General features: G+C 44.9%; 1 protein-coding gene across 1 annotated transcript in view; it reads left to right on the forward strand.

Moving 5' to 3' along the window:
• Positions 1-13,871, forward strand: part of LOC117889022 (disintegrin and metalloproteinase domain-containing protein 20-like) — a 137,152-nt gene that overhangs the window by 53,837 nt on the left and 69,444 nt on the right. Inside the window, exon 11 of the mRNA XM_034792864.1 lies at positions 6,946-7,103. Within this exon, the coding sequence (XP_034648755.1) occupies positions 6,946-7,103 (158 nt within the window). The remainder of the gene's footprint in view (positions 1-6,945; positions 7,104-13,871) is intronic.

Below are 13,871 nucleotides of genomic sequence, written 5' to 3' on the forward strand. Positions count from 1 at the left end.
ATCTTTCAAAACTGGACGACTGGGCAATAAAATGGCAGATGAAATTAAATGTTGATAAATGCAAAGTAATGTATATTGGAAAAAATAACCCCAACTATACACACAATATGATGTGGGCTAATTTAGCTACAACTAATCAGGAAAGAAATCTTGGAGTCATCGTGGATAGTTCTCTGAAGACATCCACGCAGTGTGCAGGGGCAATCAAAAAAAGCAAACAGTATGTTAGGAATCATTAAAAAAGGGATAGAGAATAAGACGGAGAATATCTTATTGCCCTTATATAAATCCATGGTACGCCCACATCTTGAATACTGCATACAGATGTGATCTCCTCATCTCAAAAAAAGATATAGTGGCATTAGAAAAGGTTTAGAGAAGGGCAACTAAAATTATTAGGGGTTTGGAATGGGTCCCATATGAGGAGAAATTAAAGAGGCTAGGACTTTACATCTTGGAAAAGTGGAGACTAAGGGGGGATATGATAGAGATATATAAAATCATGAGTGATGTGGAGAAAGTGAATAAGGAAAAGTTATTTACTTGTTCCCATAATATAAGAACTAGGGGCCATCAAATGAAATTAATGGGCAGCACGTTTAAAACAAATAAAAGGAAGTTCTTCTTCACACAGCGCACAGTCAACCTGTGGAACTCCTTGCCTGAGGAGGTTGTGAAGGTTAGGACTATAAGAGGGTTTAAAAGAGAACTAGATAAATTCATGGAGGTTAAGTCCATTGATGGCTATTAGCCAGGATGGGTAAGGAATGGTGTCCCTTGCCTCTGTTTGTCAGAGAGCGGAGATTGATGGCAAGACAGAGATCACTTGATCATTACCTATAAGGTTCACTTCCTCTGGGGCACGTGGCATTGGCCACTGTTGGTAGACAGAATACTGGGCTGGATGGACCTTTGGTCTGACCCATTATGGCCATTCTTATGTTCTTAGACCTCCATACAAGCCACCCTGGATGCGGCATTTTCAGCACCTAGAACCCTGGATTCTGCAGTAGTCATGCACATATGTTCTTGGCTCCAGTCTTGGAGTCTACCAACGGACGTCCAACAGTCCATAAGGACCTTCCATTTGAATGCACTTTTCTCTTCTCCAAACAAACAGATGTCAAGCTTCATGGCCTGATGGATTCTAGAGCCATCCTCAAGTCCTTGGATCTATATGCCTTCGAGGAAACACTTCAGGCCTCAACAACCGGTCCGCTTCTCAGCTCTGCCACCATGCCCAGACCTGTTTAAGAAGCAAAACAGGGGTTATAAATACAGACATCTGCCCCCGCTCACTTCAGCCTCGCTACTGGGCCCTCACAGATACTCGGGAAGCCCCAAGCAGAACTTTTGATGAGGCGCCTGAGGATGTTATATCAGATCCTCTCCTGGGTCCTGCCCCCCTTTTGTTTTCAAACCATCTCTCCCGCTTCAGCCTGGCCTGGTCACTCATCACCTCAGGCCACTGGGTACTGAGTATAGTGGAGGAAGGTTACACTTTCCAGTTTATTTCCATCCCTCCCTCCATCCCCCTCCCCGTCTTTCTTCAGGGACCCTTCTCATGATCAGCTTTTATCTCAGGAGGTGCAATCCCTCCTCCAGGTAGGGGCTGTGGAGGAGGTACCTAAGAGCTTGAAGGGAAAGGGTTTTTCTCTCGTTATTTCCTAATCCTGAAAGCCAAAAGGGGTCTCAGTCCCATTGAACCCCTGTGTTTCCTCAGCAGTTATGTCAAGAAACTGAAGTTCTGTATGGTCTCTCTGGCCTCCATTGTTCCCTCCCTTGATCCAGGGGATTGGTAGGCCACTCTCAACTTAAAAGATGCCTATTTTCACATCTCCATATTTTGGGGCCACAGAAGATTTCTCAGGTGCATTGTAAACCAAACCACTACCAGTTCACTCTCTTCCCCTTTCAGGCTGTCGGCAGTCCTTCAGGTATTCACAAAATGCATGGCAATAGTGGCAGCCTTCCTCATAAGGCAAGGAGTACGAGTCTACCCTTGCCTCATCAACTGGCTGATCAACGGCTGGTCCAAGGCCCTGGTGAGAGCCAGCATCCACCTGGTCCAATCTACCTTTCAAGCACTGGGCCTGTTGATAAATGAGCAAAAATCAGTGCTCATCCCCATTCAGAGGATAGAGTTTATAGGTGCGGTGCTCGATTCCTCCCAGACCAAAGCCTTCTTTGCAGCAGCTCGCTTCCAGGCAATGTCATCCCGAATATTGTGGGCCAAGGCCTGCCCCCTCATGACAGCCCATTTCTGCCTCAGATAGTTGGGTCATATGGCTGTGTGCACATAAAGTTGTACAGCATGCGAGACTGCACCTTGGACCTCTTCAAGTGTGGCTGGCTTCAGTGTACTCACCAAACCATCATCATTTGGACTTGTTACTTACAGTTCCTGTCCAGGTTCTCACCTCTCTAGATTGTTGGAGGTACCCCAGATGGTAGGCTTGACCATTCTCTTTGTCAGCCCCCAAACCTCAGTATCCTTAATCTCGGATACATCTGATCTGGGTTGTGGGGGCTCACCTTGAGCACCTCAGGACTCAAGATCTTTGGTTTCAGAAGGAGCTCTCCTTGCATATAAATGTCAGATATCTCAGAAATGTCCGCCTGCAGACAAAGTTGTGCAAATCCTTAAGGACAACACAGCAGTCATGTTTTACATCAACAGGCAGGGAGAGGCACGCTCTTCCCACCATGTCAGAGGCCATTCGCTTGTGGGAATTCTGCATGAAGCACTCGAACCAATTCGATGCTTCTCACCTTTTGGGAGCCTGGAACAATGTGGCAGATCACCTCTGCAGATTTTTCTCCTCTCACCATGAGTTGTTCCTTTGTCCCAATATAGCCAAGACCATCTTCTAGCTGTGGGGGACTCCCCTCATAGGCCTGTTCTCAACCAAGCAAAACAGGAATTGTTAGCAGTTTTGCTCTCTATGTGGGTGCAGCCTAGTTTTGCTCACAAATGTCTCCCTGCTCCTTTGGGCAAAGCACCTGTTCTATGCATTTCCTCCCATTCCTCTCATGAAAGTCTTACTCAAAGTAAAGCTGTTCTTATAGCCCCAGAATGGCCACACCAGCTCTGGTTTGGCATGTTATTGGACCTCTCAGTAGCAATGCAGATGTTGCTCCCTCCCCTCCCAGACTGGATCTCGCAAGATCATGGCCAATTGCTCCAGCTGAATCTCAAGGCCCTCCACTGACTGCGTCAAAGCTTTGTGGTTAAACCCAGTGGAGCTGGCCTATTTGAAGGAAATCCACCAGGTATTGCTAGGAAGTACAAAACCATCTACTAGAGCGATTTACCTCACCAAGTGGAAGCATTTCTTCATGTAGTCATCCCAACGAGGCCTCTCACCTGCTAGGACACCTCTTCACTCCATGCTAGAATATCTGCTTCATCTGAAACAGTAGGGCCTAATCATTTCATCAGTTAAGGTACACCTACCAGCCATTTCTGCTTTCCGTCCTCCAGTGGATGGTAGGTCAGTTTTTTCCTCACGAAATGTTCATTCACTTCCTCAAGGCCTTAAAGAAACTATACATGCAGATTCGTGAACCTGTTCCACTGTGGGATCTAATGTGGTCCTGTCAAGACTCACAGGCCCTCCCTTTGAGTCACTGGCATCATGTCCCTTGTCATACCTCTCCTGGAAGGTCACCTTCCAGGTAGTGATTACCTCATCTAGGAGGGTCTCCAAGATCTAGGACCCTAATATCAGAACTCCAGATATGATGTTCTTTAAGGACAAGGCACAACTTCACCCCTAAGCCGTGTTCCTCCTGAAGGTGGTTCTGTAGTTCCATAGTAATCAGGCTTCTCCCTGAAACAGCACAGGAATAGGGAGGAGCAGCATCTCAACACGCTGGACATTAGACAGGCCCTGGCCTTTTATATAGAAAGGACCAAACCATTCCATAAGTCCATGCAGCTCTTCGTGGCAATAGCAGATAGGATGAAAGGCCTGCCAATTTTGGCCAAAAGAATTTCATCCTGTATCACGTCCTGCTTTAACTTGTGTTATGAGGAGGTGGGTGCCCCAACTCTTGCCATCTTCCCTGCCCACTTAACGAGAGCTCAAGTTTCCTCAGTGGCATTTCTGGCCCAGTCTAATTCAGGATATTTGTAGAGCAGCAACTTGGTCATCAGTGCATACATTTTCATCCCACTATGCCATCACCCAGCAGGCTAGAGATGATGCTGGGTTTGGTAGAGCAGTGTTGCAATATGCATGTCTATGAACTCTGATCCCACCAAAGGTACTGCTTGGGAGTCACCTAACGTGGAGTGGACATAATTAAGCACTGGGAAGAATCAAAAATGGTTACTAACCTTCCATAATTTGTTCTTCAAGATGTGTTGCTCATGTTCATTCCACGATCCACCCTCCTGCCCGTTGTTAAGAGTTCACCAGCAAGAAGGAACTGAGACGGTGCAGAGCCACCTAAGTCTCTTATATCGGCATACGAGTACGCAACACCAGAGGGTGCTAGCGCTGGCCCCACGGATATCACTGAGGGAAAAATGTCCTGCAACTGTGCACGCACCATGTGCACACCTAACATAGAATGGATATGAGCAACACATCTCAAAGAAAAACAGTTACAGAAAGGTTTGTAACTCGTTTTGTGGGGTTTTTTTTGCAGCCTCTGGTTCATTTTTGTGGCTGTAATTTGAACTGTCTCTAGTGTTTCCACAACTTTCTTGAAGTGTGGAACCAGAACTGGCCACACTGTTCTAGTAGTAGTCTTAACAATGTTGTGTACAGAGGCAAGATCACTTTTCTAGTTGTGCTTGATATTCCTCTTGTTGTTATTCACCTCCTGCTTGTTGTTAAGAGTTCGCCAGCAAGAAGGAACTGAGACGGTGCAGAGCTGCCTAAGTCTCTTATATCGGCATACACCTGAGGCAAGAACAGGGCTGATATTGCAAAAACACACACACTCCTGAGAAGTACTAGATAAAGGATACTCATGCAAGCACATTCCAGAAGGGTGGTACCAGAACACACCCACCCCAAAGATAACAGGAACATGATGACCTCTCTTAAAAATAAGGTCAGATGACAGCATGATGAAAAGAGATGTTTTGATCAAACCAACATGTACAAAGTAAAGGGTGGTAACTAACCACATCAGATGGGCAATACATAACTTGTTTGTATCACGGTATAAAAAGGACCCTCAAAGGAAGAGTCTTTGGCCAGCGATTCGCTGAGTTGTGTTCATTGTAATGGGCATACATACTGTGCTTCATTGACAATAAACTTGACCAGGCGTCTTCACTACTGAAATGGGTCTGTGGTCTTATTGGGCAGTTTGATTGAGGACTGCTGTATCGGCTTTCTGAGCAGAGCTGGCATGGCACACAGAAAGAACACACACACCCCATTCCAGAAAGGAGCAGGGAAGGTGAGTTCTTTAAGTGGCCAGAGCGGCTGCAGGGAAGCAGCCAACCCTGGCCCAGCCGGACAATATAAAAGGAGCTGAAGTAACAGAGTGAGTCAGTTGCTGTCTGGAGCCAGAGGAGCGAGGGTGGTGCTCCTGACTGGCTCAAGAAACTGCAGTACCAGGGACAGAGCAGTTACTGGCAGGTTCCGGGGGAGGAAAAGGAGCTCCTGGGTGGCTGCTGGCACTTAAGCAAGACTTCAGCCCTAGTTAAAGGTGAAAGAAAGGTATTGGGGGACATTGGGGAAGTGCCCCAGTGAAATTCAGCAATTAGTACAGGGATACAGCAGGCAGCTGCTATTTATAGGGTCCCTGCCTTGGGACCCAGAGTAGTGGGAGGGCCTGGGTTCCCACACCAGCCACATGCGGAGTTGCCTACTACCCAAGAAGGAGTTGAACCAGTCTCTGAAAGAAGATTGAAGACCCCAAAGAGGGTCAGTAATTTTGGAACTGTGATGCACCCTGAACTGAAAGTGACTCAGCTGGAGACCTATTTCCCCAGCTGATACACCCAGAGCTCAGTGTTTTTGTCATAATAGCTTCCTAGGGAACACTGTGCCACTTGATAATTTTACAAGTAAATATTCAGGCACTGTCCAAAGTGGGGAGAAATTAAACCATATTTTCTGTCTTAGTCCTTACTCTCACCAGAATGAAGTCAAGAATCCCATAGGTCTGTGTTCTGTGCAATTATTTAAAAGTGGTAAAAAATGATTGTGGACTTCCTGCAACCAAGCTATGGAAGCAATAGATAAAAGTTATTTACCTACTCTTATCTGTAGTTGATATCAGTGATCCATTATGACTAAGTTCTTCCTCCTAATCTTCCAAACAAGGGGTCTATACTTTCCATATCCCTCATGACCTACTCTGTACCTTCACATGGATGGTGAAAAATTGAAAGTGGTTCCGATGAGGTATAAGAATGATTCAGTCTGAAAAAAACTGCTTTAGGGGGAGAGATTTTAAAAGTTCAATCTATTTAGCTTATGAAAGAGAGGAATCTGAGTCTGGATGAATTTGGATGGGAAATAAGGCACAGTGAAGTTAATTAACCATTAGTACAGCTTGTTAAATGTTATGTTGGATTCTTCATCACATAGAGTCTTTAAATCAGGAATTGATGTCCTTATAAAAGAAATGCTTTAGCACAACCAGAAGTTATGGACTTGATGTAGGAATTATTGAATAACATTCTATGCCTTGGGGACCTTGGCAGAGCTAGACATATTTTTTTTTATTTTATTTATCACTTGTGGGTGGTTCATTTTCTCCCCTCTTAAAAGGATCTCAGACGGCAGTGTGAAGAAATTATTCCTTCACTCTGAAAGTTCTCTTCTGGGGTTCTGCAGTGTTCTAGATTTATGTTGTCAAATGGAATTATCCAGTGTGTTCATGCTATCACACAGCTCTTAAAATTTAGCTTTTTATGTTCATATATAATTTATAACTCCTTCTTATCTTTGTGTTTTGTTTAATTGTATACAGGCAAAAGATATATCAGTGCTCTATGATGCAATCCTTGTTTCACATGAGATGGGACATTCTCTTGGTTTCCCTCATGATGATGATAAGACAAATACAGCTAGAGGCTGTGTTTGCAAATGCCCTGGAGGAGGAAACTGTATCATGTGGTCATATACCCCGTAAGTAATGCTTGGTTTTAAAGTTTGTAATACAACAATTATGTCTTTTGATAAGGTCATTGTAAAGGAATCCCCTAAGGTTTTTCTCTCAGATCGTGGGAGAATCTGACCGCACCCCGTTATTTACACTGGGTGGATCCAACACATGCCCCAGTTCCTTAGGTTTTGCAAGGAGGCCCTGCCCTTTGCAGGGCTTCTTTTGTCTCTCCAGATGGGAGAATCAAAAGGAAAGTTAAGTGCCCAAATGCACTTGAGAGTTTCCCCTTCCCAGTATCCCTCATGGAGGGAAGGAAAGTCCACAGCCTGTGTAGTGGGTTTTGAGAAACCTCTCTGTCTGGGCTGCTGAGTAAGGCTTACTCTGTCCAGTTTACTGTGGAAGTTTGCTGCACTGCCCACAGTGTCGGGGAGAAGGTCTCCTGGATGGGAGTTCCCCTGTGGCTCCAGGAGTCACTCCAGCCACCTCCTACTTAGGGCAATCTTCCCCCTCCATCTGATTGCAGTTTCCTCCCTTTAAAAGACCTCCTCTTTACCAAGACCAGAGGGGTGGGGCTAGCCCTTCCCCCACCACCTCTCTGACACCATCCTCATCAGTGGGGTCTATACACCCTATCATAATCATCTTGGAGTATAGGTGTTTGTTTTTTTAAAATGGGCTGGTTGTCCTGGTGCACATGAGACAGTATGGTCCTTCATCTACATTGCATATTATATAGGAGGCACAGAATGACAGTTGAAAATGTTCTCATGTTCAGTCACTAACTCCTCTACCCTTCCTTTTGACGTGGCTATTAGACCATGGTTTTGAAAAACCAATTAAATTCAGGAGTGTTTTCTGACTTGTACATGTGATATTTTTCCTTTGTTTTTTCTCTCTAGTTTTTGGCTCCTTATTCCACATTTGACCCGATAACAATTGCTTTGCAGATTAGTTTTGGAGTTCAGGTTGGAACTCAAGAATGGCAAGTAATTATGGGCCCTGATCCCCTTATAGTGGAACAAAGCACATTGCAGTAGTGGTTCTCCTTGAAGTGATTGCACACATATAGTTCTATTGTAGGTGTATGTGACCAGTGCACAAGAGTTGAAGATTTTTGCTATAATTACCGTTGGGGTTGTACATATGCACTGTGTCCTTGTGCTCACAGCTGTAGGTTATAAAGGACAGGGCTGCTCCTACTCCCTCTCTGTTCCGTCTCACTGACTGTGATGGAATTGGAGCTCCCTGTGTTCCTTAAAGGTTTGCTTCTTTCAGCTCTCTTTCTCACCTATAGGTACTTGCAAATAGTTAGGCAGTCTCTAATGTAAATAGATTAAGTGTTTGTTAAATGTTAGCTCTCCCTTGAGTGATTGCACATGTGGGTTCCACTCTTGGTGTGTGCGCATTCTGCACAAAGTCACTAGAATTTTTTCCCCTCAGTGGTACCCATCAGGGTAGCTTGAGTGCCTTCTGCTGCTGCGCACCGCTGGCATAGGTATAAAGGGCCCACCCAACCCTGAGCCACCTGAGTCCCTTCTTACCACCTGGGATGGTCTCTGGAAATTCTCTTTTTTCATTTGAAAGTTCTCCCAGTGGACTGTGTTCTCTTGTATTGTAAATAATTAGTGTTATTAAGGTTATTAGTGTTTAGTTAGATTTTTTTTACCATCTCAGGATTTCACTCAAATCCCAGTACTGAGGGATGCCTTGGTTACTCAGCTTCAAGCCCAGTGTTTCCTGCTATAAGGCTATGACCATGAGCGAGCTGCACTCAAGTTGCTTGAAGTGCCTTCAGAAAGCTCATATTGCAGAGTGTTGCCAAATTTGCAGAGACTTTAAACCTCACATGAAGAAAGATGGTGAAGCCAGGCTAAAGTTTGTACTCATGGAGGCATCTGTGACATCTCCGTCTGAGCCAGGTTAGTCAGACTTGGCACTGAGTGCCTCAGTGTAATTAAGGAGTGTGTCTCCTACCATGCCTGCGTCCCGACACTGCTCACCATCCCCAGGGTGTAAGAAGAGGCATAAGAAGCAGACTGCCAAAAGGGGGAAATCCCTGGCACCAAAGTATAGGCAGGGGGATAAGAGTAGACTGTGGTCCAAGCCCAAGCACTCTTCTGCTTTGGTACTGCAGAATAAGACATTGTTGACTCCAGCTCCTAGGCAGTTCCATTGAGTCCGGAGAAGGAAGGAGCTCCTTCTACATCTGCGGCACCACAATGACACTGTCTCAAAACCGACCATTCTGGAGGCATTTGTGGCTGCCAGGAACATCCCAACCCTGTTGGTGCCGTTATCGCCAGAAGTACAAGAGTCGACATTGTTGGTACCAGCAAACACAGGAAAACGGACAGCATCGCTACTGCACGTGGAATTGTGCCAACCTCATGTACTCCTGACTGCTCGTCCTTCAGTACTGGTGATTTATCTTGCCTGTCAGGCTTTCTTACCTCATATTGGGGAGAAACCTGTTTGTCCTTATAGACAACATCATAGTGATGTTTTACTGCAAAAGGCATGGAGGAGCTCGATCATCCCTCCTGTGCCAGGAAACAGTTCACCTATGGGTATTTTGCATTGCTCATTCAATCAACCTCAAGATCTCTTACCTTCCAGGGGTGCATAACAAGCTAGTAGATTTCATGAGCAGGTCTGTCTGCAGTCACCACAAATGGTCTCTTCACCTGGATGTAGCCATGTGCATTTTCCAGCAATGGGGGACACCACAAATAGACCAAATACAACAGAAAATGTCACCAGTTCTTCTCTCTACAAAGTCATAGCCCAGGTTCCATCACAGATGCCTTCCTGCTATTCAGGATGAGAAAACTTTACTATGTTTTTCCCCCAATCCCATTCCTACTCAGAGTGCTATTAAAGATCAAGCAGGCCCACACCTGGTTTATATTAATATCCCCAGCATGGCCCTGCCCAACACTGGTTCTCCACTCTACTGGAGCTATCAGTGGCAACTCCAATCTCACTCCTGTTGCACACAGATTTAATCTCTCAGGACCATGGTTAGTTGCTCCACCTGAACCTTCAATTTCTTCATGTAATGGCCGGAGGCTCCATGGTTATATCCCAAAGAGCAGGCTTGGTCAGACAAGTTTGCCAGGTCTTACTAGGTAGCAGAAAGCCCTTCACCAGGGCCAACACCTTTCAAAATAAAAGCGGTTCTCTATCTGGGCATGTCAAACTGGGGTCTCAGTGATGCACTCTTCCACCCAACAAATACTCGAGTATCTGCTGCACCTGAAACAGCAAGCCTTAACAATTTCCACTTTCACGTGGCAGCAATATCAGCTTTCATAACTGTGGTTCTCAGAATGTGTAGAATATGTTGTAATGGGATCCCCGGGGTGCAACTACTGTGCCCCCTTAACTCTCAGCCTGGGCTGTCTCTCAAAATGCTTTGCTAGTGACAAACAGCAAATTCCACCAGGAGCTTTTACCACTCAGCACAACAGCAGATGGAGCCCCACACCCAGCCAAATTGCATGAAGGCACCCAAAGCGCCTCATGAATCACACAGAGAAAGGCACCAGCTAATTCCCCACAGTTCCCCAGCCTAGGATCCCAGAGCTGTACCGTCTTGCACTGGTCAGAAGCCTGACCAGTGTAAGTTTATTACCCAGTCCCCCCTCCCTCAATATGGAGAGGACATGCACCAGCTTTTGTACAATGAACAGAGATTTCCCAAGCACTTCAAGCAAACACCCCATTTTAGGTAAAATATAAAACAGGTTTATTAACTACAGAAAGATAGATTTTAAGTGGTTATAAGTGGTAGGTATATAAGGACAGAGATGTTTACCAAAGAAAATAAAAATAAGTACCCACTCTATATTCTATAAACTAAACAGGATTTGACTCAAGAAATTTACTTACCCCACTGGATGTTACAGTCCTTAATGCACAGACTTCCCTCCTGAAGTGTGGACCCCTCTCCTTAGATGACCTTCGTCTTCTTGGCATCCCAGTTTCTTCCAGAGTAGGTGGAATAGGAAAAAGGCCCCATCATGTTGCACTGTTCCTTATTTTATATCCTTGTCCCATGTGCCTGGCAGACACTAGCCAAGGCATGTCCTGGTGGGCTTTGCTGAGCCACAGTAAATGATCAGTTCCCATTGTGTGTTGCTTGCATAGTTGAATCATGCATTTGATTAATAGATTGTTGACCCCCACCTGGGCAGGGATCCTTTGCATGCCGCAAGCAAACGTACAGCTTATTTTAGTAACAACCATATGGAATAATCTCATAACTTTATACACACTAATGAGACACATATTTGGACAGAAGAACCAGTTTCAGCAGATCATGGCCTTTGATATGATACTTTACATGGCATGCTTTGTATGAAATATCACAACCATATATGAATGGTGAATACGGGGGTCAGAGGGTGTCATTCTGAGGCACAGTGTGTCACACATTTCCATTCCACAACCCGCTTACACCTCTGCTTTGAGGTTTCCAGAGAGAAGGAACTGAGGGAGCTCAGTATCGGCAGGGCCCTCTATACCAATGCCAGTGGTGCCTGGCTGCAGAGTATGCTCGATCCACCCTCAGAGGTACCACTGAGGGGAAAAAATTTCCGTTGACTGCGTGCGGGATATGCATACACCAAGAGTGGAATGGACATGTGCAACACATCTCGAAGAACAATAGTTATTAAAAGTTAGTAAATGTTTTTCCTTTTAAACAGACCCCTTTTCCTTGTTTTTCTGGAGTCAACTGTGCTAAAAACAATACAGAAGTCTCCAGGTTTTAAATAGTGTTTCTCCTGCTAGGCCATTTAGCCTTTTATTGTATTTAATTTTAATTATACTACAGTGGGTTTGGCTCTGGCAGCTATAGTCTCGAGTTGAACAGAGTTATCTCTGTTTGTTCTGGATCTACAGCTCATAGGAACACATGAAACCATAGGCAAGTAACACATACAATCACAAGAACAAGGTCCACTATCTTTTAGCAGTTTTATTAATGTTACTGTGACAGGTTCAGTCACAGAGATCCCCTTGGGACAGTCACCTTATGTGCTGAAATTACCTCTGAGCCTGTTTTCCCTGCCAGCTTGGGACTCCAGAACCCAGCCTTGTTGAGCCAAACATGCTAGCCTGCTGCAACACACACCCAAGGTCTGGTCTATGCCCCCAAAGCTGCAGCTTAAACTGAAAACAGCTTAGCAGGTTACCTGTCTCCAGCACCCAGACACCCAGTTCCCAATGGGATCCAAACCTCAAATAAATCCGTTTTACTCTGTATAAAGCTTATAAAGGGTAAATCCATAAATTGCCCACCCTCTGTATCACAGATAGAGAGATATGCACAGCTGTTTGCTCCCCCAGGTATTAATCACTGTGGGTTTATTAATAAACAAAAGTGATCTTATTAAGTATAAAACGTAGGCTTTAAGTGGTTTCAAGTAATAACAGACAGAACAAGGTAAGTCACCAAGTAAAATAAAGCAAAAACACTCAAGTCTAAGCCTAATACATTAAGAAACTGATTACAGGTAATATCTCACCCTCAGAGATGTTCCAATAAGCTTCTTTCACAGACTAGACTCCGTCCTAGTCTGGGCCCAATCCTTTTTCTGGTACAGTCCTTGTTAGTTCCAGAAGATATCTCAGCTGGTAAGCAGGGGTTTTCTCATGGAGGGCAGCCCCTTTTGTTCAGCTCCACCCCCTTTTATAGCTTTGGCACAAGGCAGGAATCTTTTGTCTGTGCTTTTCCCCACCCCCACCTCATTGATGGAAAAGTACAGGGACTAAGATGGATTCCAGCATTATGTGAAATGGTCACATGTCACTGTACGACCCCTAGCCTCCATTCTTCCTGGGCTGGCCCACATGTACACAGGAAGGCTTTCAAGTAACTAAGGCCATTTACAACTGATTGTTTCTGGAGCACCCTTAATGGCCTCCACTTAATATGTTTACATCTGTGATACAAGTTTATATCTTATTCGCCTAACTCCAGATATAGCAATAATACATGCAAACAAATAGGATGAACACACTTAGTAGATTACAAGCTTTCTAATGACAACATAAAAGGGGTATATAGCGTAAAGCATATTCCAGTTATGTCATATTTATAAGCATATTTCCATAAAGCATAGGGAGTGCAACATCACCGTTACTAACAAAGTTATAAATGTCACAGCATTTACAATTCCTAATATATCCATGTACCAGTTATAACTACAGACATACTCATATCCTCTTAGATGGTGTTAGTGTCTGTTGAACCTCTCATGGATTGATCATCAACAGGGCCGGCTCCAGGCACCAGCGCAGGAAGCTGGTGCTTGGGGCAGCCCATGGAAAGGGGTGGCAAGTCTGGGTCTTTGGCAGCAATTCAGCGGCAGGTCCCACAGTTCCCCTCGGAGGGAAGAGCTGGCCGCCGAATTGCTGCCGAAGAATGAAGCAGTGTGGTAGAGCTGCCACCGAAGTGCCGCCAATTGCGGCTTTATCTTTTTTTTTTTCCTTCGCCGCTTGGGGTGGCAAAAAAGCTGGAGCTGGCCCTAATCATCAATATGGGGATGGTTTCTGCTGGAGGTTTTCTATAGGAAGCTCCATTTTCCGGCTATGGGTACCTTCTTTTATAATGTGATTCTATCTATACCTACACTGTGCGCATGTACACAAAAGTGTCAGCCCTCTCTTTCTTATTGGTTTGTGTACCCTAGAAACATAAGGAATCCAGAATTCTATAGGCTGTGTAGGTTCTCATTAACATTGACGTACCACCTTTATCCTGTGCTTAAGATACATGTTGAAGA

This window comes from Trachemys scripta, chromosome 1, assembly GCF_013100865.1.
Source record: "Trachemys scripta elegans isolate TJP31775 chromosome 1, CAS_Tse_1.0, whole genome shotgun sequence".
Lineage (NCBI taxonomy): Eukaryota > Metazoa > Chordata > Testudines > Emydidae > Trachemys > Trachemys scripta.